Raw genomic sequence first — 25,682 nt, forward strand, 5'->3', positions numbered from 1 at the left:
CAAGATTACATTTATATATAACTGTGGCACTGGGAGATTCTGACAACTGAACAGACCCCCATTTAACTTCAGCAGGAAGACATCAGACAGTGGTCCTGTTTAACATCCCCCCCCGGGACATACCACATGAGCTGCCGATTTGCTGCACCACCTCCCGGTGTGCCGTGGTGTGCTGTTGCAGAATCTTGGGTAACCTGTCGGCAATGACACTGAGCTCCAGCCGATTCTTCATCCGATCCAGAAACCCTTCCCTCGGGGGGTGCAGAATGAATTCCTCCAAAATGGCAGCAGCTGTGGAGGGTCAGACAGGGGTTAGATCCATATTGTGGGACTTGGGTGGGGGGTGGAGTGGAGGAGTCATACCTCCACTGGGAAACGGGGTCACATTCATATCCATGACCCCACCTTCTCCCTGTATCCCTTAATCCCTTATTTGTCCATTTCACTTCCTTCCCACACTCCTGAATCAAATAGAAGAAAATCTGAATTTAGGAATTCAGTTTAAAGAATAAGTGAACAGTTTGAACACAACTGGCTGTGTACAATAGAGTGTCATTATTACTATCCATAGTATTTGATTCTTTATTCAGTAAAATTCAGCTGATTTTAATGGTGGATATTGTGACTTCATTCTGTTAGTAAATCCACTGGTTTCATAGTTCCTAATAAAAAAATTAAACCTATTACTGGTTTCAACTGAAAACGTAACATCACTTTCCGCTTATATTCCTCATATTGGGAAAAGTGAATATGAGGTTCAATGCCTGGATTAAGATATTGGAAAGTCTGAAATAAGCAGCACATTTGGGCCTGTGACTATTAGACAATAACAATCCAAGTTCCCCATTAATTTGGAAAAGCAGACATCTACAGACAGTCCAAAGATGTGCAGGTTAGGTGAGTTGGCCACGCTAAATTGCCCATAGTGTTAGGTACATTAGTCAGGGGTAAATGTAGGGTAATTGGTCTGGGTGGGTTGCGCTTCGGACAGTCGGTGTGGACTTGTTGGGCTGAAGGGCCTGTTTCCACTCTGTAGGGAATCTAATCTAATCTACATCATTGTGGAGCTCCTGAAACTTGATGGCACCTGCCTTGATGCAAGAATAAGATAGGGCGAGCCCAGGACTGACACCTACCTGCGATGCTGCATTGTACTGCCAGATTGTCATCCTGTGTGACTCGGACGACCTCCTCCACGTACTGGGGGAGTTTGGGGTCTCCAGCGTACAGAGCTACTATTGGTGCAACCTTCGCCACACCATCCATCTGTCAAACAAATACAGGAACACAGGAAGCATTGTTTTATATAACGGCTGGTCATCTACTTCAACACCATTTCCCATACTATCCCAATAAACTGTCTGATATAGGAGCAGGTGTAGGCCATTCAGCCCATCAAGTCTGCTCTACCATTCAATGAGATCACGGTTGACATGATAATCCTCAAGGATTAGAGTGGTGTTGGAAAAGCACAGCAGCTCAGGCAGCATCCAAGGAGCAGGAAGATCGACGTTTCAGGCAGGAGCCTTTCATCAGAAAGCAGGGAGATAATCCTCAACTCCACTTTTGTGTCTTTTTCTCATAACTCTCGATTCCCTCCCGGTCTATCTCGACCTTGAATATACTTAATGACACAGCCCTGTCAGGCCACTGCAGTTCATAATTCCACATGTTCACAACACTCTGACAGAGGAAATTCCTCCTCATCTCTGTCTTAATCCTGAAATGATGCCCTCTGGTCCCAGACTCTCCCACAAGGGAAACAGCTTCTCCACATCTACCCTGCTGAGTCTCCACATAATCCTGTATGTTTCAATATGTTTTATCTTTCATTCTTCTGAATTTTAATGAGCACAGGCCCAGCCTACAAAACCTCTCCTCACAAGGCAGTCCCTCCATAGCTGGTATCAGCACAGACCATCTTTTCGAGACTGCCTCCAATGCCAGTACAGCAAATGGTACCTTAGGGACCAGGAGTGTGTTGGTTGATCAAATATTCCAGTTAATCAATAAATGTAAAAACACACATCAAGCAAGAGAAACATAATGCAGGGGGTATACACATCACTGTGATATTTTTTACAGCATAAATCACTTAAATAATAATACAAGTTTATTTTAAATAAAACACACTGTCAGAGAGTCTTCTCACTTACACCCTCAACTGACTACTCAGTCATTGTGGTAGATCACACTATTTGAGAAGAAATTGACTTGAAATGGAATCAATTGTTGACATGGAATCTATAACAATCAGATAGATTAATGCAGGAAACTCCGTGGCATTTGAGGTAAATAACATTTTTTCTCCAGTTTATCAAGAGTGCTGGTTCACGAGGTGCAGGTTAAAACAAAGTTTGCTATATCTTAGATACGGGGTGCAGACTGTTCACAGTGTTACAGCTGTGGGCTGGCTAGTGCCTTCTATAGCTTGAGCAAAACTTTCATTTATTTATACTGCATCCCCTGTAAAATAAAAGGCCAACATTCCACTTCCCTTCTCTATTACACACTGAACTTAGATGCTAGATTTTTGATTCATAGACAAAGATTCCCAAATCCCTCTGCGGCTTTCTATAGTATTCCGCCATTTAAATAATATTCAGCTCCTCTATTCTTCCTGCCAAAATGTAAACCTTACGTTTTCCCACGTTATATTCATAGAACGTAGAACATAGAAAAGTACCGCACAGAACAGGCCCTTTGGCCTATGATGTTGTGCCGAGGTTTAATCCTAATGTAAAATAAAATAACTCAACTCACTGCTATCCATGTGCATGTCCAGCAGTCGTTTAAATGTCCCTAATGACTCTGCTTCCACCACCACAGCTGGCCACGCATTCCATGCATTCACAACTCTCTGCGTAAAGAACCTACCTCTGACGTCCCCTCCACACCTTTCTCCTAATATCTTCAAACTATGACTCCTCGTACCAGTCAATCCTGCCCTGGGAAAAGTCTCTGGCTGTTGACTCTAGTTATGCCTCTCATTACCTTGTATACCTCGATCAGGTCTCCTCTCTTCTTCCTACTCTCCAGTGAGAAAAATCCGAGCTTAGTCAATCTCTCTTTGTAAGACAAGCCCTCCAGTCCAGGCAGCATCCTGGTAAACCTTCTTTGCACCCTCTCCAAAGCCTCTGTATTTTTCCTATAGTAGGGTGACCAGAACTGGACACAATGTTCCAAGTGTGGTCTCACCAGGGACTTGTAGAGCTGCAGCAAAACCTTGTGGCTCTTAAACTTGATCCCCCGAAAGCCAAAACATCATATGCTTTCTTAACAACCCTATCCACTTGGGTGGCAACTTTGAGGGATCTGTGTACTTGCACACCCAGATCCCTCTGTTCCTCCGCACTGCCAAGAATTGTGTCTTTAATCCTATATTCAGCATTCAAGTTTGACCTTCCAAAATGCATCACTTCACATTTATCCAGGTTGAACTCCATTTCTCAGCCCAGCTCTGTACCATCTATGTCGTGCTGCAGCCTGCAGTAAACCTCAATACTATCGACGACACCTCCAACCTTTGTGCCATCTGCAAATTTACCAATCCACCCCTCGACCTCCTCATCCAAGTCATTTATGAAAACTACAAAGAGCAGAGGCCCAAGAACAGAGCCCTGCGGGACCCCACTCAACACTGACCTCCAGGCAGAATACTTTCCATCTACAACCACTCCCTGCCTTCTGTCAGCCAGCCAATTCTGAATCCAGATAGCCAAATCTCCCTGTCTCCCATACTTCCTGACTTTATGAATGAGCCTACCATGGGGAACCTTATCAAATGCCTTGCTGAAGTACATATACACCACATCCACTGCTCGACCTGTCTCGTCACCTCCTCAAAGAACTCAATAAGATTTGTGAGGCATAACCTGCCCCTCACAAAAACATGCTGACTGCCTTTAATCACGCTATGTTTTGCCAAATAGTTATAAATCCTACCCCTCAGAATTCTTTTCAAAATCTTGTTGACCACAGACGTAAGACTGACTGGCCTGTAATTGCCAGGGATTTCCCTATTCAATCTGCCATGTTTTACCGCCCACTCTCTTACCCTGTCTGTATCCCTCCAGTCTATGTGTGTCATCCTCACCATTTGCCTTCCCATCTATTTTCATATCATCCACAAACTTGGCGATAGTCCATTCACATTTCTCATCTAAGCCATGAATATATTGTAAATAATTGCGGCCCCAGCACTACAGCACTCCATTAGTTATAGGCTGCCTTCCTGAAAATGCCCCCATTATCGCAAATCTGTCTTCTATTAGTTAGTCAATCCTCTGTCTGTGTTAATATGCTCCCTCCAACACCACGGGCTCTTATTAACGAGCCGAGTGCATAGTATTGAATGTGCTTTCAAATTCCTCCTCCACAAATGGTGGGATTGTCCTGTGAGGAATTTTGTGTGTCTGAATGAGATAATCTTTCATTCTTCTAAACTCTAGATCCTAAAAATACCCCTCTATTTTAGGAGCAATCTTTTTACATAGCCAGCATTTGCCAAGATTTCTGCAAATCTGCCCCAAACTGAAAATAGACAGCATTTTTCCCCAAGCCCAAAAGAGTTCAGAATCTTCAATCTGAGAGACAAATGTACGGCTCTGTTTATTTTGTTCCCTTGTAAACTATTGCAATGTAAACAAATTGTCATGATTTGCCAGAACTTATCTCTCTGTGATTTAAAATAAATCACCATGGCAACAGAACATCTTACAAATTAATCATTAACCCCCTTCAGACACACAGAAGACCCATATGTTCAAAACTAAAAAATCCAAAATAAATGATAATTAAATATGTGGAAGTCATACACCTTACATCATCACAAGATATTTTGCTAGAATGGAAATTTAAGGGGACACACAATATGAGAGGAAGGTACTGATTGGTTTCCCAAGTGAATTCTGATTGGTAGTGGTGTTGCTGAGGAGAATGCACCCATTAATTTGATGCTTGGCAATTAATGGCCAGGCTTTATGAAACATTACTCTGATGTTGACTCTAACTGGTCAGGGCATTGACTTGAGAAAGGACCTAGTAAATGGTTGACACCTCTTATCAAGGTAAAACAGCCTCAGTGCATGTACGGGATCTTTCTGTCTGTAAGGGACAGGGCCTGTGTGTTCATATTTATAGCTTCCAATGCACTCAAGTTCATCACACTGTGAGCCCGATTGACAATCCTGAACAATCTGTCAGCATAATTCTAGGTTTACTTAGCAAGTTTTGTCCAAATGCAGAATGACATCCAATGTTAGACACCATATTGGATATACTCAAAACCTTGTTTATTGCAACCAGCTGAAGGAATGTGATGTTTGGTATGGTTTGCCAGTCTTTGGGATATACTGGCAACATACCTAGCATCACAATGGTTCATTCATCATGGCAATGCTTTGACCAATCGCAGTCAAACTGTCTGGTTTAAATTAAAAGAAATCTTGGCAGTTAACTCTTGATCATAGAATCTCTACCACGTAGAAACAGGCCATTTGGCCCAACAAGTCCACACTGACCCTCTGAAGTGTAACCCACCCAGACCAATTCCCCTACCCTATTACTCTATATTTACTCCTGACTAATGCAGCAAACCTACACATCCCTAAACACCATGGGCAATTTACCATGCCAATCCATCTAACCTGCACAGTTTGGGAGGAAACTGGAGCACCCAGCGGAAACCCATGCAGACACGGGAGAATGTGCAAATTCCACAGACAGTTGCCCAAGGCTGGAATCGAACCTGGGTCCCTGGCGCTGTGAGGCGGCAGTGCTAACCACTGAGCCACTGTGCCACCCAATCTTCATCTACCCAATACATTCTCCACGGCAATGCCTATCTCCATCTGAATCTGCTTGCAAACCAAGCAGCATTGCCCATCCATACACAGTATGAAGTGTTTCTCTCCCTTTACACAGGTATTTTCAGCGAATGTCCTGATGTGGGTAAGATGAAAAGCTTTGACAAACTATGCATTTTCTCAGCAATATCCAAGTTGTGTATCACAAAATGAAGAAATGTTAATGACCTAGACTTTGCTATACAATACACAATTTCAAGACTTGTGGGTAACAAAACAGGTTGAAATATTGGGAACTGTGAGGAGGATAGTGATCAATCCTGAGAGGTCAGAGGTGGGTATGTATCAGACTCAATGCAGATAAGTTTGAAGCAATTCATCTTGGTCAGCGAGCATGAAGAGAATATACAAATAATGGGTATGATTCAAAAAGGTGTTGTTACTGAAGGTGGCAGGGCAAGTTGAGAATGTGGTTCATTAAAAAAAAATTATGAGAATGGTTTCAGGATTGAGGAAGATCAGTTATGAGGATAGGTTGCGGAAGCTGGAACTGTTCTCTTTGGGGAGGAGAAGGTGGAGAGTATTTCTGATGGAGATTTTCAAAACCAGATAGGGGGCACATTGTTCCAATTGGAAAACATTGGTTTGAGACGATGTACAAAATAAGCAAAGTGACATTAGGGAATAAGTGGTGAATGGTTCGGGCAGAAATTTACTAACTTATGGATTCTATTGAGGCTTTTAAAAGGGAAGCAGAGAATTATGTGAAGAGCTGTAGAATTTTGGATGGGGGGGGGGGGGGGGGGGGATGCGGGGGGAGTCTGTCCTGTCTCCCTCTCAACTTTTCTCATATTCAGTTTGATACAGCAGCCACGTTCCTCGGCCAGTTTAGAGAGCTCGGCCATTTCCCATTGCTGCAGTCACATGCAGGCAAAACCAGGCCGACTTCCTTCCCTAAAGGACATTAGTAAACCATGAATAAAGAAAAATAAAAATAAACTGGGGAAAATGAGGAGAATCTTTAGCTCTACAAAGAAGCTGCCACGGCCACAATGGGCTCATTTTATCATTCATAAGCAAAAATAAATTGCTGGAAAAGCTCAGCAGGTCTGGCAGCGTCTGTGGAGGGAAATCAGAGTTAACCTTCGGGTCGAGTGACCCTCAGTGGTCTGATCTGTGATCAGATCTGAGGAAGGGTCACTCAACCCAAAATGTTAACTCTGATTTCTCTCCACAAATGCTGCCAGACCTACTGAATTTTTCCAGCAATTTCTGTTTTTGTCTCTGATTTACACATCCATGGTTCCTCCAATTTTCCTTTTATCATTTCCGTTGTAAAATCCTGTAAATGTACAATGTTGAAAGGTTAAACACAAGGTTCATGTTCTCTTCTATACAGGTTCACAATTCACTGTAAGAAGTCTATCACTGCAACTGATGGTCATATTTTGTATGTGAACCATGCCATGTTTTCAGAATAATAATTAGCTCAAATTTGAACAGAATGGGAGCTTTCTGCGTGTGTATCATTTACCTGTGGATCTGTGGAGCTTCCTGTTTTTTCCTTTCTTGCTTCATACGCAGTCAGGAAAGCTTTAATAGAAGCATGTCTATATCCTCCTGTCTGAACCTGGTCCTGTCCTTTCAGCTTTCCCTTCAGGTCATACTCAGAGTTTGGCCCAAAGGTTTTGTACAATTCTTGTCTGTACAGCTGCACATCAAAGCCTGCACAAAGGGAGGTCACAAAACAACACAATCATTCTTCAAATCATTCATCCACTTTTGTTTCTCAATGAGATGTCATCATATTGCTCTCTCGCTGGCAAATGGGAGTTTCATCAAGTGTAGGAAATGAAGGCGCCGAGAAGGCTTTCCAGCCTGTTCCACCGTTAAGTAAGATCAAGAACAGGTTTTGGATTTTGGGTTGTGAGCTCAATTTTGGACAGAAACAGGAGTTGACCCTCTGCACAATGAGGAACAATCACCTAGCAGTGATTATCTGCAAGCAGGGTTTAAATGCTGGGTGGGGGGGGGTCAATAGGAGGCCCCGAAACTGGAAAGGAACCAGTGCAGGTTTGAGACAGAGTGTATGAGAAAGAGAACATAAGAGAGAGCGAGCACGGGAGAGAAGGAGAGAGAGAAAGCTTGACTTTGCAATTTGAGTTGTTTATAAAAGTTGTTGATAACAAAACATTAGGAAAGCATTAACAGGATTGGACAAAAGCAGCAAATGTTTATGTAGAAGGTTGTGTTAGTAAATTTGCGGATGACACTAAAGATGGTGGAGTTGTGGATAGTGCTGAAGGATGTTGCAAGTTACAGAGGGACACAGATAAGCTGCAGAGCTGGGCTGAGAGGTAGCAAATGGAGTTTAATATGGAAAAGTGTGAGGTGATTCACTTTGGAAGGAGTAACAGGAATAAAGAGTAGTGGGCTAATGGTAAGATTCTTGGTAGTGTGGATGAGCAGAGAGATCTCGGTGTCCCATATACGTAGATCCCTGAAAGTTGAGACCCAGGTTGTTAAGAAGGCATACAGTGTGTAAGCTTTTATTGATCGAGGGATTGAGTTTCAGAGCCACAAGGTCATGCTGCAGCTGCACAAAACTCTGGTGTGGCCACACTTGGAGTATTGTGTACAGTTCGGGTCACCATATTATAAGAAGGATGTGGAAGCTTTGGAAAGGATTCAGAGGCAATTTACTAAGATATTGCCTGATATGGAGGGAAGGTCTTATGAGGAAAGGCTGAGGGACTTGAGGCTGTTTTCATTAGAGAGAAGAAAGTTGAGAGGTGACTTAATTGAGACATATAAGATAATCAGAGGGTTAGATAGGGTGGACAGGGAGAGCCTTTTTCCTCAGATGGTGACAGCGAGCACGAGGGGGCATAGCTTTAAGTTGAGGCGTAATAAATATAGGACAAATTTCAGAGGCAATTTCTTTACTCAGAGTATAAGGGGTATTGACCACCCTGCCTGCAACTTTTGTAGATTCGCCAACTTTAAGGGCATTTACATGGTCATTGGATAAACATATGGATGAGAATGGAATAGTGTAGGATAGATGGGCTTCAGATTGGTTCCACAGGTTGGTGCAAGGTCTGAAGGGCCTGTACTGCGCTGTGATGTTCTATGTAAAAACAAACCATGAGCTAATGGGACTTTTTGAGGATCAAACTAATAGAATAGATAAGCGAGAACCAGTGAATGTGATGTATTCAAATTTTCACAGCTTTTGATAAGATCCCTCAAAACAGACTAGGGGGCAAAAGTAAAGCACGTGGGATTGGGGGTAAAATGTTGTCATGGTTCGAAAATTAGTTAACAGGCAGGAAACAGAGAGTGGGAACAAATGGATCTTATTCCGAATGGCAGGCAGTGATTAGCAGGCTAATGTAAGGATCAGTGCTTGGGCCCCGGCAATTCCTGATCTAACCTGAATGAGGGAAGCAAATGCAAACTTTCCAAGTTTGCTGATGACACAAACCTGGGTAAATTGAGAATTGTGAGGAGGCCTCAAGGTGGTTTAGACAAAGTTGAGTGAGTGGGCAAACAGATGACAGCTGCAGGGTAACATAGTGAAATGCAAAGCTAGACACTTCATTGTGGAAAACAGAAAGGCAGAGTATAGTTTAAAAGGTGTTATATTAGTAAATGTGGATCTACATAGAGAACTTGTACACCAGTCAGACAAAGTAGAGAGACAGGTGCAACAAGAGATATACGGCGTGGAATTGACCGGTCAGTCCAACTCATCCATGTCGACCATAGAACATAGAATGTTACAGTACAGTACAGGCCCTTCGGCCCTCGATGTTGCGCCAACCTGGGAAATTAATCTGATGCCCATCTAACCTATACCGTTCCATTATTATTCATATGTATGCCCATGCTCATTTAAATGTCCTTAAAGTTGGCGAGTCTTCTACTGTTGCAGGCAGTGCATTCTACGCCCTTACTACTCTGAGTAAAGAAACTACCTCTGACATCTGTCCTATATCTGTCGCTCCTCAGTTTAAAGCTATATCCCCTCGTGCTAGCCATCACCATCCAAGGAAAACGGCTCTCACTATCCACCCGATCTAACCCTCTGATGATCCTGTATGTCTCAATTAAGTCACCTCTCAACCTTCTTCTCTCCAACAAAAATAGCCTCATACTCCTCAGCCTTTCCTCGTAAGACCTTCCCTCCAGAGCAGGCAACACCCTAGTAAATCTCCTCTAAACATTTTCCAAGGCTTCCATATCCTTTCTATAATGAGGTAACCAGAACTATACACAATACTCCAAGTGCGGCCGCACCAGAGTTTTGTACAGCTGCAGCATGACCTCATGGTTCCGAAACTCAATCCAGTAGATAAAAACAAGGACTGCAGATGCTGGAAACCAGAGTCTAAATTAAAGTGGTGCTGGAAAAGCACAGCAGGTCAGGCAGCATCCGAGGAGCAGGAAGATCAACGTTGTGGGATATCTCTCCATTCTGCAGGTACCCTGCCTCTATTCCTGATGAAGGGCTTTTGCCCGAAACGTCGATTTTCCTGCTCCTCGGATGATGCCTGACCTGCTGTGCTTTTCCAGCACCACTCTAATCTAGACTCCCGAAACTCAATCCCTCTACCTATAAAAGGTAACACACCGTATGCCTTCTCAACAACCCTATCAACCTGGGTGGCAACTTTCAAGAATCTATGTACATGGACACCAAGATCTCTCTGCTCATCTACACTGCCAAGAATCTTGCCACTTGCCCAGTGCTCCATTCATGTACCACCCTCTGCGTGAAAAAGTTGCCCTTTAGGCGTCTTTTATATCTTTCCACTCTCATCCTAACCTATGCCCTCTAGTTCTGGACTCCCCGACCCCAGGGAAAAGACTTTGTCTATTTATCCTATCCATGCGCCTGATGATTTTATAATCCTGGGTAAGGTCACCCCTCAGCCTCTGATGCTCCAGGGAAAACAGCCCCAGCGTATTCAACCTCTCCCTATAGCTCAAGTCCTCCAACCCTGACAACGTTTTTGTAAACCTTTTCTGAACCCTTTCAAGTTTCACAACATCTTTCCAATAGAAAGGAGACCAGGATTGCACACAATATTCCAATAGTGGCCTAACCAATGTCCTGTACAGTCGCAACATGACCTCCCAACTCCTGTACTCAATACTCTGACCAATAAAGGAAAGCATACCGAATGCCTTCTTCACTATCCTATTTACCTGCGACTTCACTTTCAAGGAGCTATGAACCTGCACTCCAAGGTCTCTTTGTTCAGCAACACTCTCTAGGACCTTACCATTAAGTGGATAAGTCCTGCGAAGATTTGCTTTCCCAAAATGCACCACCTCACATTTATCTGAACTAAACTCCATCTGCCACTTCTCAGCCCACTGGCTCATCTGGTCAAGATCCTGTTGTAATCTGAGGTAACCCTCTGAGGTACACCTCCAATTTTAGTGTCATCTGCAAACTTACTAACTGTACCTCTTAAGCTCAAATCCAAATCATTTATATAAAATGATGAAAAGGTAGTGGACCCAGCACCGATCCTTGTGGCACTCCACTGGTCACAGGCCTCCAGTCTGAAAAACAACCCTCCAGCACCACCCTCTGTTTTCTACCTTTGAGCCAGTTCTGTATCCAAATGGCTAGTTCTCCCTGTATTCCGTGAGCTCTAACCTTGCTAATCAGTCTCCCATGGGGAACCTTGTCGAACGCCTTATTGAAGTCCATGCAGATCACATCCACTGCTCTGTCCTCATCAATCCTCTTTGTTACTTCCTCAAAAAACTCATACAATTTTGTGAGACATGGTTTGGAAAGGGCTGCCAGAGGAAGTGGTGGAGGCCGGTACAATCACAAAATTGAAACAACATCTGGATGGGTGTATGAATAGGAAGAGTTTGGAGGGTGGGAAATGGGCTGGGTGCTGGCAATTGGGCTAGATTGGGTTGGGATATCTGGTCGGTACACTAGAACTACAATTCAGGTTCTCATTCCCCTGTTGCATTAGTTTAAAATTAGTAGCAAATTTCCCCTCCAGGGTATTGGTACCCCTCTGGTTCAGGTGTAGACCATCCTCTTTGTAGAGGTCCCACTTATCCTAGAATGAGCCTGAATTATCCAGGTATCCGAAACCCTCCCTCCTGCACCATCCCTGTAACCCACGTGTTCAACTCCTCTCTCTCCCTAATCCTCACCTCGCTAGCACATGGCACAGGTAACAAACCAGAGATAACAGCTCTGTTTGTTCTAGTTCTTCGCTTCCACCCTAGCTCCCTGAATTTCTGCCTTAAATCCCCATCCCTTTTCCTACCTATGTCGTTGGTGTATATGTGGACCATGACTTGGGGCTGCTCCCCCTCCCACTCAAGGATCCTGAAAGCACGATCAGAGACATCATGGACCCTAGCACCTGGGAGGCAACATGCCAAACGGGAGTCTCTCTCAGTCCCACAGAACCTCCTATCTGTCCCCTTAACTATGGAGTCCCTCATAACTAATGCTCTGCTCTCTTCCCCTTCTCTAAGTAACAGGGACAGACTCTGTGCCAGAGACCTGTGCCCCATGGCTTACCCCTAATAAGTTCTACCCTCAACAGTATCCAAAGTGGTATACTTGCTGTTGAGGGAATGTCCACAGGGTGTACTGGCTTTCACTACAAGAGAATTTGAGTTCAGAAGTAGCAATACCATGCTGCAGTTATACAGGATTTTGGTGAGACCATACCTGGAATAGTGTGTGCAGTTTTGGTCTCTCTGCAAAAATGATGAGGCATCAGTAGTCAGGGGTTTTACTTATCCTAGTATTAATTGAGATAACTGAAGTATGAAAGGAAATAAAGGAGCAGAATTCGTAAGGTGCATTCCAGAGATTGTTTGTGGGTCAATATGAGCAAGTCCACCACGAGAGGGCTACATATCCCAGTCAGTTCAGAGCTGCCAGCAACATTAATCAAGAACTTACAATTATGAACAGTTGCAGGTAGTTTAAAGAATGATGCCTTTTTTAATATCAGTAATAGTGACACATGCTCCTATAGGTAGTTAATCAGAAACCAATCCACCCACCACTTTCCAATGATGTCCCTTTGTTTTCTTTCTTGAATCGGTGCCAACTTAGCACCCGAGTCTGGGTTACAGCTTATCCTCTGCTATTTGTTCTCACTGCTTTCTCAAAGCTAAAGAATAGACCTGGAGTCTGTGGCTCTGATGATAAGTCACTAACCACATGGTTGCATCTGAAGTCTTGCAGACAGTTTTCCCAGGAAATACAATCTTAAGGCGATATCAGGAAACGGCTGCAGACCCTGAAAACTGCAATGGCTACGAACCCTGGACAACATTCTTACAACACTACTGAAGACTCGTGCTCCAGAACTTGCCGCTCCCCCTAGCCAAGCTGTTCCAGAACAGTTAGAAAATTGGGAACTACCTGACAATGTGGAAATTTGCCCAGGTATGTCTTGTATATAAAAAGCAGTACAAATCCATCCCGGTCAATTACTGCCCCACCAGTCTACTCTAGATCATCAGTAAAATGATGGAAGAGGTCATCAACAGGGTTATCAAGCAGCATCTGCTCCGCAATAACCTGATGCCCAGTTTGGGTTCTGCCAGGGCACTCAGCTCCTGGCCCCATTACAGCCTTGGTTTGAACACAGACAAACCAGGAGCTGAATTCCAGAGGGAGTGGGAGAGTGAAACCACCAATCAGTACTTGACATTCAATGGTGTTACCATCACTGAATCCCCCACTGTCAACATCCTGGGAGTTTCCATTGACCAGAAACTCAATGAGACTTGCAGTGGCTACAAGGTCAGGTCAAAGGCTGGGAATCTTGCGGTGAGTAACTCACCTCCTGACTTCCGAAAGCCTGTCCACCACCTACAAGGCACCAATCAGGAGTGTGATGGAATACTCCTCACTTGCCTGGACAGGTGCAGCTCCAACAAAACTCAAGAAGCTTGACACTATCCATGTCAAAGCAGTCCACTTGATTGTTACCATATCCACAAACATCCACTCCCTCCACCTGCAACACTCAGTAGAGCAGCAGTGTATACTATCTCCAAAATAACCACTTTCCGAGGGAATAAAGAAATGTGTGCACGGCAGCTGAAAGCTCGTCACGTCCTGGAGCAGAGTCTCTCAGTCAAAGGCACTCAGTACCTGACTGAAGAATGAGACATCAGAGACCAGAGCGCACCCATTTTGTTTCATACCCTGGTTATTAGCTGCTGACCATTCCAGGACGCCTCTCCCTGCAGCCGCCAACCTGCAATTCTCCCTTCCCACCCAGATGAGCTCACCACTTGTCTGATTGGCTTGTGATTATAGGGATTTCCCAACTGGCATTGAGACCCCAAAACCTCAGTAAGATTCAGCCTCAGTATCTCATTCACTTCCTCGGTCTCTCCCTCTCCTCTCGCTTTCTGCCTCTCTTTCTCTCTCTCCTCCCATTCTCTGGAGTTGGCACTTTTGCACTCTCTCTCTCTCTCACTGCCTCTGCCTCCACCAGTGTGTGTACTTTGTCTCTCTCAATCACTGTCACTCTGTCCCTCTCTCGCTTTCTTTCATGTGCTGTTTCACTCTGTCCGGTTGTTGTCTCTGTCTTGCTTTCTCTCTTGCCCTTTACTCCCCCCCCTATTTATCTCTTTCTTGTTTTACATAGAAACATGGAAACTCAGAGCAGGACTTTGCAATTTGATCCTTTAAGCCTGTTCCACTATTTAATATGATCACAGCTGATCCTCTACCACAATGGCATAGTCCTGGTTTATCCCTATAGTCCTTGATACCTTTATTATTTAGGGTGTAGGTTTGCTCGCTGAGCTGTAGGTTTGCTATCCAGACGTTTCATTACCTGGCTAGGTAACATCATCAGTGGTGACCTCCAAGTGAAGCTAAGCTGTTGTCTCCTGCTTTCTATTTATATGTTTGTCCTGGATGGGGTTCCAGGGGTTTGTGGTGATGTCATTTCCTGTTCGTTTTCTGGGGGATTGATAGATGGTATCTAGATCTATGTGTTTGTTTATGGCATTGTGGTTGGAGTGCCAGGCATCTAGGAATTCTCTGGCATGTCTTTGCTTAGCCTGTCCCAGGATAGATGTGTTGTCCCAGTCGAAATGGTGGGTTTTTTTCATTCGTGTGTAGGGCTACGAGGGAGAGAGGGTCGTGTCTTTTTGTGGCTCGCTGGTGTTCGTGTATCCTGGTGGCTAAGTTTCTTCCTGTTTGTTCTACGTAGTGTTTGTGGCAGTCCTTGCATGGAATTTTGTAGATGATGTTGGTTTTGTCCATGGGTTGTACTGGGTCTTTTAAGTTTGTGAGTTTTTGTTTGAGAGTGTTGGTGGGTTTGTGTGCTACTAGGATTCCGAGGGGTCTCAGTAGTCTGGCTGTCATTTCTGAAACTTCTTTGATATATGGTAAGGTGGTTAGGGTTTCTGGCTGTGTTTGGTCTGCTTGTCGTGGTTTGTTCTTGAGGAATCTGCACACTGTATTTTTTGAGTATCCATTCTTCTTGAATATGTCGTATAGGTGGTTCTCCTCTGTTTTCCGAAGTTTGTCTGTGCTGCAGTGTGTGGTGGCTCGTTGGAATATAGTGTTCTGATGCAGCTTCGTTTGTGTGTGTTGGGATGGTTGCTGGTGTAGTTAAGTATTTGGTCAGTGTTTGTCGGTTTTCTGTGTACGCAGGTTTGTAGTTCTCCGTTGTCCTATCTTTCGACTGTGACGTCCAGGAATGTGAGTTTGTTGTCAGTTTCTTCCTCCTTGGTGAACTTTATGCCTGTGAGGGTGTTGTTGATGATGTTAAATGTTTCTTCTTCTTGTTTCGTTTTGTGATGACAAAGGTGTCATCTACGTAGCGGAGTCAGATTGTTGGTTTGATGGTTGGTAGGGCTGTTTGTTCTAGTCTTTGCATTACCGCTTCTGCTACGAGTCCTGATAGCAGAGATCCCATGGGTGTGCCGTTGGTTTGTTTGTAGATTATGTTGTTGAAGGTGAACCACAACGCCATAAAAAAACACATAGATCTAGATACCATCTGTCAACCCCTCAGAAAACAAACAAGAAATGACATCACCACAAACCCCCAGGAATCCCATCCAGGACAAACATATAAATAAAAAGCAAGAGATAACAGCTTTGCTTCACCTGGAGGTCACCACTGATGATGTTACCTAGCCAGGTAATGAAACGTCTGGATATCAAACCTACAGCTCAGCGAGCAAACCTACACCCTAAACCTCAACCTGAGCTACAAACCTTCACAAACCTTACTTTTATTATCTAAAAAGTAAACTCTCTCTTTCTTGAATATATTTCAGTGACCTGGTTTCCACAATCCTCTGTGGTACAGAATTTCACACCTTCACTACCTTTGAGTGAACAAATGTTTCCTCATCTCAATCCAAAGTGGCCCACCCAGTATCCTGAGACTGTGTCCCATGTTTCCAGACTCCGCAGCCAGGGAAACCATCCTCCAAGTTCTTATTTTGACCATTAAAATGAAACAAACAACAATGGCTGCTGGCAATCTGGCAAACAAAAACAAATTGCTGGAGAAACTCAGCAGGTCTAGCAGTATCCATGGAGAGAGAGCAGAGGTTAGGTTTTGAGTACAGTGACCTTTCTTCAGAACTCCACTCAGGTCTGTACAGTCATGTGAGAATTCTCTCTCATCCTTCTAAACCCTCGTGAATACAGGTCCAGTCAAACCAATCTCTCCTGATGGGACAGTCCTGCCATCATCCTAGTGATAGAGAGAACATGTACTTGGGAGACTCCTGGACTTGACTTGCCTGGTCCTTCTTGACTGTCTGATAGTCACCAATTCCCTCTCTCTCTGAATCCTTATAAATCCCTGGGCAGTGACAATGTCGCCAAACATGTGACCTGCACGGCTATCAACCACAGTGGCTCCAGCTTCTGCCCAAGTTCTGAAACTCAAAACTGCCAACATGCCCTGCGTAAATACTTACCCAGGAACATCCTGGAGTTCCCCACATTCTATAGAATGGCCCTGCCACATCAGATTAGACACACAACCCCCATTCAGTCTTCTGGAATGTTCCACTCACCTTTCCCTGCCACCAGGGCCTTCAGCAAGGCAAGAGTCTGATCCCCATAACCGCTCTGAGCTCCAGTCGGCTGACGGTAAAATGGACCCTGACCAGGATCGACAAATTCTGGAGTGCCCTCACGGCCCTTCAGAATCTGATCCAAACGCTTGACGTCATAGATCCAATGCAATGGCTGCCCTGGGGAAGGGGAGAAATGAACAGAACGTAACTCAGTGACATCAGTTTCATATTCTCATCATTCAGAACTCCAGTGAGTGAGGGAGACAGATTGAAGTAATAGGGCTATGCCATTGAGAAAGAGGATCAGCTGTGATCATATTAAATAATGGAACAGGCTTAAAGACCAAATTGCATACTCCAGCTCTGAGTTTCTATGTAAATTAGGAGAGCAATAAATAGAGGGGGAGCTAAGGGTAAGAGAGAAAGCAAGACAGAGATAGCAACAGGACAGAGTGAAACAGCAGATGAAAGAAAGTGAGAGAGAGAGACAGAGTGCATGAGTGACAGTGATGGAGATGGAGACCGGAGAGAAGGGGTAAGGAAGAGAAGAAATGAAGAGAGACAGATAGTTTGTCATTCATTCAAGTACGTGGGCATCACTGTCTGGGCCCAGCATGTATTGCCCATCCCTAGTTGCCCCTTGAGAAGGGGAGGGTGAGCTGCCTGCTTGAACCGCTGCAGACCATGTGCTGTAGGTACACCCACAATATCCTTAGGGAGGGCTGAAGGGAAGGGAGAAAAGAGGGGAGGGGAGAGAGGGAGAGAGATCAGGGGAGGGGGTGGGGAGTGGGGAGAGGGAAGGGGGAGGGGTGGGGAGGCAGTGACTTCCTGCTTGTTCTGATCCTCCTCACCAGCTGCGTCAGCCACAAGGGATCCAACCACAGCTCCCACTGCTCGCTCCTGCACTGAAAGGTCTGTCATCTTTATGATCAGGCACTGAGAACAGAAAAGGAAACGAGTTCCAGCAAGTTGTCCACTTGATGCAGGCTGTGCTCTCTCTCTGTTCCTAACTTCCTGGTTCCACCCAGAAACCTCATTGAGCTGGCTCCTGGATCCTCCCCCACCCCGTTCCTGTGTACACAGGGGGAAATCACGCACTGAGTTATTGGCTGAACATACACTGCCATCCACTGGCTGCTCAGGAACAATTGTGTCAAACAGGCTGTCACCCTGCATTCTCCCTCCTCCTGTCTCCAGAAGATTATCAAAAATAGGAACAGGAGGAGGCCATTTGGCCCCTTGAGCCTGCTCCACCATTCAATAGGATCACGGCTGATCCAACACTCTTCACATCTGCTTTCCTGCCCTTTCCCAGTAAGCCTCGATTCCCTGACTGATCAAGAATCTATCTCAGCCTTAAATATACACAAGGTAGACATTGTCTTGCTGGTCTTTAGCAAGGCCCTTGTCAAGGTTCTGCATGGAAGATTGATTCATAAGGTTAGATCAAATAGAATCCAGGGAGAGCTAGCCAACTGGATACAACATTGGTTTGTCAGTAAGAGTCAGCGGGTGGTAGTGGAGGGTTGTTGTTCTGACTGGAGGCCTGTGACCAGCAGTGCGCCACAAAGATCGGTGCTGGGTCTGCTTCTGCTTGTCATTGAAAACGGTTTGGATGAGAATATAGGAATATAGGAGGTATGGTGAATAAGTTTGCATTTGACACCAAAATAGGTGGTGTAATGGACAGCGAGGAAGCTTATCTTAAGAATACAACAGGACCTTGATCAGCCCAATTTACTCAACCGCTCTTCAAAAGACAGTCTCTGGGATCAGCCGAGTAAATCTCCTCTGGACTGTCTTCAATATCAGTCTATCGCTGTTTAGATAAGGGGCCCGAACCTGTTCACAGCATTCCCGCCGGGGTCTGACTGGTGCCTTGTATAGTTTTAAGCAAAGGCATTATTAAATTTTTATACTGAAAGAAAGGCAAACATCCCATTCACCTTCCCTTGGACCTGCTGCACTTGCGTGCTAACGTTTGTGAATTATGTATGAAGACTCCCAAATCCCTCTAGCTTCTGAGCTCAAAGTGAAGACACTTCTAGGTAACAGTGATCACAATATCACATTTAATTTGAAGGAGAAAATTTTCAACTAAAGTTTTCAACTTAAACAAAGGTATAAAGACAGAACTGGCTAAAATGAACTGGGAAATTAGATTAAGGGATCGGCCAGTGGAGATGCAGTGAAAGAAAACTCCAAGTGAATGACATTTCATCCATAGCTAACTAAGAAAACTAAAGATTGTGTCAAATTTAAAGGAAAAGTATATGATTCCACAAAGGCCGGGGTAGGTCAGAAGATAAAGAACAGCTTGGAATGGCTAAAGTGTTAAAAAGAGGAAGAAATTAAGAGTTTGTGAGAAAGCTAGCAAGAGATAAAGAAAACAGACAGTAAGAGATTCTGAATTTCTTTAAAAAGGTAAAGAGTAAGTAAAATGAGTAATGGTTTTCTAGAGAGTGAGAATGAGGAGGTGATAATGGAGAGTCAGGAAATAACAGATGAATTGAAGACATTTTGCTTCTGTCATCCCTGTAAAGGATACAAATAACATTCCAGACACAAGTGCGAATCAGAGGTGAAAGGGAGCAAGGAACTTGAAACAATCTGAAGCACCAGGGAAAAGATACAGAAAAAATTATTTGAATTTAAACTGATAAGTCTCCAGATCTTTCATCCTAGAGTCTTACAAGAAGTGGCTGATAAAATAGGAGCTGCATTGGTTTTAATTTTTCAAGATTGCCTAATTTCTGGGAAGGTCCCTTGAGATCAGAAACTAGTGAATAGAACTCCTCTATTCAAGAAAGGAGGGAGACAGAAAGCAGGAAACTTCAGGCCAGATAGCTTAACGTCTGTTGTACAGAAATACTGGAATCATTTATTAAGGAAGATGCAGTGGGCTAGTGAATGCAATCAGACAGAGTTAACATATTTTTGTGAACAGGAAATTGCACTCAAGTTTATTGGATTTTTTTTTGAGCTAGTAATAGGCAATATGGATAAAGGGAACCTGTCAATGTGGTATACTTAGGATTTCCGGAAGGCATCTGACAAGTTTCCACACCAAAGGTTACAACACTGAAGGAAAGCGGTATAGGAGAGATCATAATTGCAGAGATGGAGGATTAATTAGCCAACAGGAAACAGTGCGTATGCATAAAAAGATCATTTTCTGGTTGACGGGTACCTCAGAGATCAATGCTGGAGCATTAATTATTTACAATTTATCTCAATTACTTGAGAGACCCAAAATTTATTGATGACATAAATGTATGTAGGAAAGTAAGTTGTAAAGAGGACATAAGGGGCCTGCAAAGGAGAATAGTTAGGTTATATAAAAACCAAAATAACTGCGGATGGTGTAAATCAGAAACAAAAAGAGAAGTTGTGGAAAAGCTCAGCAGGTCCAGCAGCATCTGTGAAATCAGAGTTAATATCCTGGGTCCAGTGATCCTTCCTCAGAACTGTTCTGAAGTGTCACCGGACCTGAAACATTAACTCAGATTTCTCTTCAAAGATGCTGCCAGACTTGCTGAGCTTTAGATGGGTTACAGGTTTCGTACAAACATTTGGCAGATGTTGAATAATGAGGGAAATGTGAACTTATCCACTTTGGCAGGAATAGGAAAGAAGCATCTTATTTAAATGGAGAGATTGCAGCGTTCTGAGGTACAGAAGGATCTGGGTGTCCCAGAACTTGAATCAAAAGTTAATATACAAGCACAAAGAATGATTAACAAGTGAAGTGGGATGTTTCAGAACTTACTAGCAATGGGAATAGAACAGAAATACTGCTGTAGTGTGTTGGTAAGACCAAATCTGGAGTACTGTGGAAAGTTTTGGTCTATTTACTTAATAAAGAATATAAACATATTAGAAGCAATTCAGAAAAGGCTCCAATATATAGCATATGGCATCTTTAATGTAATGAATCATTTTCACAGGAGCATTATTAACTAAAGCATTATATTAACCTCATAAGGAAACATCAGTTCAGTTGACCAAAAGTAAACTCAAAGGTTTTAAACCTTGGGTATATCCCATCTGGTCCAGGGGATTTACCTATCCTTATGTTTTTCAAAAGTTTCAGCACATCTTCCTTCCTACATCAATTTGTTCTAACAGATCAGTCTGTTTCTCACTGTCCTCAGAAATGTCAAGATCCCTTTCACTAGTGAATACTGAAGCAAAGTATTTATTAAGGACCTCCCCTACTTCCTCTGACTCCAGGCACAAGTTCACTCTACTATCCCTGATTGGCCCTACTCTCACTCTGGTCACCCTCTTATTCCTCACACAAGTGTAGAACGCCTTAGGGTTCTCCTTAATCCTACCCGTTAAAGCTTTTCCAAGCCCCCTCCTCGCTCTCCTAAGTCCATTCTTCAGTTCCTTCCTGGCTGCCTTGTAACCCTCTAGAGCCCTCTCTGATCCTTGCCTCTTCAACCTTAAGTAAGCTTCCTTCTTCCTCTTATCGAGATGTTCCACATCCCTTGTTACCCAAAGGTTCCTTCACCCTACCATCCCTTCCTTGTCTCAGTGGGACAAACCTGGCCAGCACTATCAGCATGTGCTTCCTAAACAACCTCCACATTTCTGTCGTGCATTTCCCTGAGAACATCAGTTCCCAATTTAGGTGTTCCTATTAGCATTGTAATACCCCTCCCCCAATTAAATACTTTCCCATACAGTCTGCTCATAACCCTCTCCAGGAGTATAGTAAAGGTCAGAGAGTTGTGATCACTATCACCGAAATGTTCTCCCACCAAGAAATCTGACACCTGGCATGGTTTGATGCCAAGCACCAAATCCTCCCCTCTAGTCGGCCTATCTATCCTTCCTGAACACACCTGCACGGCGGTTCAGTGGCTAGCACTGCTGCCTCACAGCACCCAGGTCCCAGGTTCAATTCCAGCCTCTGGTGACCGACTGTGTGGAGTTTGCACATTCTCCCTGGGGTTCCTCTGGATGCTTCGGTTTCCTCCCACAGTCCAGAGATGTGCAGGTCAGGTGAATTGGCCATGCTTAATTGTCCATAGTGTTAGGTGCATTAGTCAGAGGGAAGTGGGTCTGGGTGGATTACTCTTCAGAGGGTCGGTGTGGACTGGTTGGGCCAAAGGGCCTGTTTCCACACTGTAGGGAATCTAATCTAATCTGGTCCAACCAAACTATTTGAACTAAGGAGGTTCCAATCAGTATTAGGGAAGTTAAAGTCACCCATGACAATAACTCTGTTAATTCTGCACCTTTCCAAAATCTCCCTCCCAATCTGGTCCTCCATTTCTCTATTGCTACTTGGGGAGGGGGGGGGGGGCGCGGTTATATAAAACTCCCAATAAAGTGACTGCTCCTTTCCTGGTTCTGACTTCCCCCCCATACTGACTCTATAGATAAATCCTCCTTGACCATCTCCCTTTCTGCAGCTATGATACTGTCTCGGATGAGCAATGCTATTCCCCCACCTCTTTTATCTTTCCCCCATTCCTTTTGAAACATCTAAACCCTGATCCAACAACCATTCCTCCTCCTGTGGTAGCCAAGTCTCCGTAATGGCCACAACATCATAGTTCCAAATACTGATCCATGCTCTGAGATTGTCATCCTTATTCCTGATACTTCTTGCATTGAAACTGACTTGAACCCATCACACTGGCTGCACCTTTGCCTGTCAAGTGTCTATCCCTCCTCTGGGAGCAATCCTGAGATTACTGTTCTGCTCATCCTGCCTTCTAGCTTCCAAGCTAAATTGAATTTTATTTATTGTCACATGTAACGAGGCACAGTGAAAAGCTTTGCCTTGTGAGCAATACAGGCAGATCACAGAGTTAAGTAGCATCGATAAGTAAATAATAGGCAAATAGCAGCAAAAACAAAAACACAGGGACAGGCGAATGTTCAGAGTTTGTACGCCCATTCAGTATTCTAACAACAGTAAGGTAGGAACTGCTTTGAAACCGGCTGGTGCATGTTCAGGCTTCTGTACCTTCTCCCCAATGGTAAAGGTTATTCAGTCCCGATGAAGGGCTTTTGCCTGAAACATCTATTTTCCTGGTCCTTGGATGCTGCCTGACCTGCTGTGCTTTTCCAGCACCACTCTGATCTGAGACTCTGATTTCCAGCATCTGCAGTCCTCACTTTCACCCTGCAGGAAAACATTGCCAGGGTGGGATGGATCGTTGAGAATGCTGGCGGCCTTTCCTTGACAGCGAGCCTGGTAGATGGATTCTATAGATGGGAGGTTGGCCTTTGTGATTGTCCGGGTCGAGTTCCCTAACTCCCTATATTCTCCTTTCAGATCCTCCACTTTTTCCCTACCTGTACGACGACTTCTGGCTGCTCTCCCTCCCCTCACGAATTCCATAGACTCAATCGAGACATCCCTGACCCTGGCACCCGAAGGCAACACACCATCCGGGAATCTTGCTCCCGACCACAGAATCCCCTGTCTGTTCTCACCACTGAATCTCCTATCACTATTGCTCTCCTATTCTCCCTCCGTCCCTCTGATGCACAGAGTCAGGCTCAGTGCCAGAGACCTGGCCACTGTGGCTTTTCCCTAGTGGGTCACTCCCCCTCACAATAGTATTCAAAGCGGTAAACTTATTATTGAGTGGAACGGGCACAGGGAGTCCCTGCACTGTACACCTATTCCATTTCCCTCTCCTGACGGTCACACAGATAGTTTTGTCCTGTAACTCAGGCGTGACTACCTTCCCATAATTCCTCTCTATCAGCCTCCTGAATGATCTGAAGTTCATCCAACCCCAGCTCCAGTTCCCTAATGCGGTCTGTGAGGAGCTGGAGTTGGGTGCACTTCCCATAGGCGAAGTCACTAGGGACACTTGTAGTGACCCTGACCTCCCACATACTGCACAAGGAGCATGATCCAACTACCCTAGCCTCCATCCCCTCTGCTCTAAATTACCAAGACAGATTGAATAAATGGAAAAAAAAAATGCCTTACCTTACCTGGGCTCCACACACGGGCTTTTATTTTGGTGAGAGGAAGAGGACGGCGGGAGACACTACATGTGTAGTGGAAGGTGTGTGTAACATGCCAAAGAACTGGAGCTGGAGTTGGAAATGAACCTTCCAGCTCAGCGAGCAAACCTACATCCAGAACCTCAACCTGAGCTACAAATCTTCTCAAAACTCACAATTTGTAAAAACTTCTCCTACCTGTTCTTATATTCTGTGTTAGTTTGCATTCATAATCTATCTTTCCTTTCATTATTGCTTGCTTTATCATTCTTTGTTGCTTTTTGAAGTTTTCCCAATCTTCATGTTTCCCACTATTCTTGACTACTTTGTTAGCCTGAGCTTTTAACTGGATGCCTTCCTTTATTTCCTCGGTTATCCAAGGCTGGCTCTTCCTAATCTTGCTATCCTTGTTTTTGACCAGGATATACTTTCCTTGAGCACGTGGAAAATCTCTTTGAAAGCCTTCCACTGTTCCTCAACTGTTCTAAGATATAACTTGTGTTCCCAGTCTAATTTAGCCAACTCCTTCCTCATCGCATTATCGTTTCCCTTGATTAAGCATAACAGCCTGGTTTTAGATGATACTATTTCACCCTTCATTTGTTTTTGATATTCAACCATACTGTGATCATTCTTTCCAAGAGGATCCTTAACTACGAGATCATTAATTTCACTGTTTCATTTATTCCTATGAAGGGCTTTTGCCCAAAACATCAATTTTCCTGCTCCTGGGATGCTGCCTGACTTGCTGTGCTTTTCTCACAACACTCTAATCTTAACTCATTTACACAGGACCAGATCCAAGATTGCACACTTCCTTGTAGGTTCGGTGTACATTCTGTTTAAGAAATTAGTTTCTATGGACTACTCTTGCCTTTACTGACTTGATTCGGCCAATCAATGTGCATGTTAAAGATCCTGATGATTACTGCCGTTCCATTCTTACATGCGTCAGATACTCCTTGATTGATCACCTATGCCACTGTAGCATTACTACTGGGTGATCTCTAGTCTACTCCCACTAGTGACTGCTTCCCCTTACTATTCCTGATCTCCACCCAAATGGATTCAACATTTTTCTCCTTAGATCCTGTATTGTCTCTTCCTATTGCTCTAAACTCTCATCCTTAATTAAGAGTGCGATCCCACCTCCCTCCTGCTTATCCTTTCTAATTACCTGATATCCAAGGACATTTAATTCCCAGACGTTAGGGGCGGCACAGTGGTTAGCACTGCTGCCTCACAGCACCAGGGAGCTGGGTTTGATTCCTGCTTCAGGTGACTGTTTGTGTGGGGTTTGCATGTTTTCCCTGTGTCAGCAAGGGTTTCCTCCCACAAGGTCAGGTGAATTAGCCATGTCAAATTGCCCATAGTGTTAGGTGCATTAGTCAGGGGTAAATATAGGGTAGAGAATGGATCTGGGTGGGTTGACCTTTGGAGGGTCGGAGTGGACGTGTTGGGCCAAAGGGCCTGTTTCCACACAGTAGGGAATCTAATCTAATCTAATATCACCACCCTGTAAACATATTTCTGTAATGACAACTATAAATCATACCCCTTTGTACTGATTTGTACAAGTTCATTGACTTTGTTTCGAAAACTACAGACACTCAGATAAATGCCCTTATACTCATTGCTAGATTTTAAATGGACAATTTCTCTGTCTTTTGCATATAATTATATCCCCCAATTTTATTGTTTTTTCCTAACATTTGGTTGGTCTCTACATCGCTTCCCCCTGGACTCCCTTCCTGACTCTCCGGGTGCTGCCCCCAGACCCCAGGACCCCGAGACCCCGGCCCTCGGCCCCTCTCCCCC

General features: G+C 44.2%; 1 protein-coding gene across 6 annotated transcripts in view; it reads right to left on the reverse strand.

Moving 5' to 3' along the window:
* The window catches only part of selenoj (selenoprotein J), a 39,589-nt gene that overhangs the window by 13,493 nt on the left and 414 nt on the right, over positions 1–25,682 (reverse strand). For 2 of the 6 annotated variants that reach the window (XM_072576680.1, XM_072576681.1), the window contains exons 1-5: positions 17,735–18,155; positions 16,881–17,060; positions 7,342–7,532; positions 1,137–1,266; positions 124–291 (exon numbers count right to left, since the gene is read on the reverse strand). In XM_072576680.1, the coding sequence (XP_072432781.1) occupies positions 124–291; positions 1,137–1,266; positions 7,342–7,532; positions 16,881–17,060; positions 17,735–18,140 (1,075 nt within the window). In that variant the 5' untranslated portion in view covers positions 18,141–18,155. Of the gene's footprint in view, positions 1–123; positions 292–1,136; positions 1,267–7,341; positions 7,533–16,880; positions 17,061–17,734; positions 18,156–20,652; positions 20,738–22,866; positions 22,936–23,847; positions 25,671–25,682 lie in introns of those variants that run through there. The other 4 variants (XM_072576683.1, XM_072576682.1, XM_072576686.1 and 1 more) reach the window with 4 other exon arrangements.

The sequence above is a fragment of the Chiloscyllium punctatum genome, chromosome 9 (genome assembly GCF_047496795.1).
Source record: "Chiloscyllium punctatum isolate Juve2018m chromosome 9, sChiPun1.3, whole genome shotgun sequence".
Lineage (NCBI taxonomy): Eukaryota > Metazoa > Chordata > Chondrichthyes > Orectolobiformes > Hemiscylliidae > Chiloscyllium > Chiloscyllium punctatum.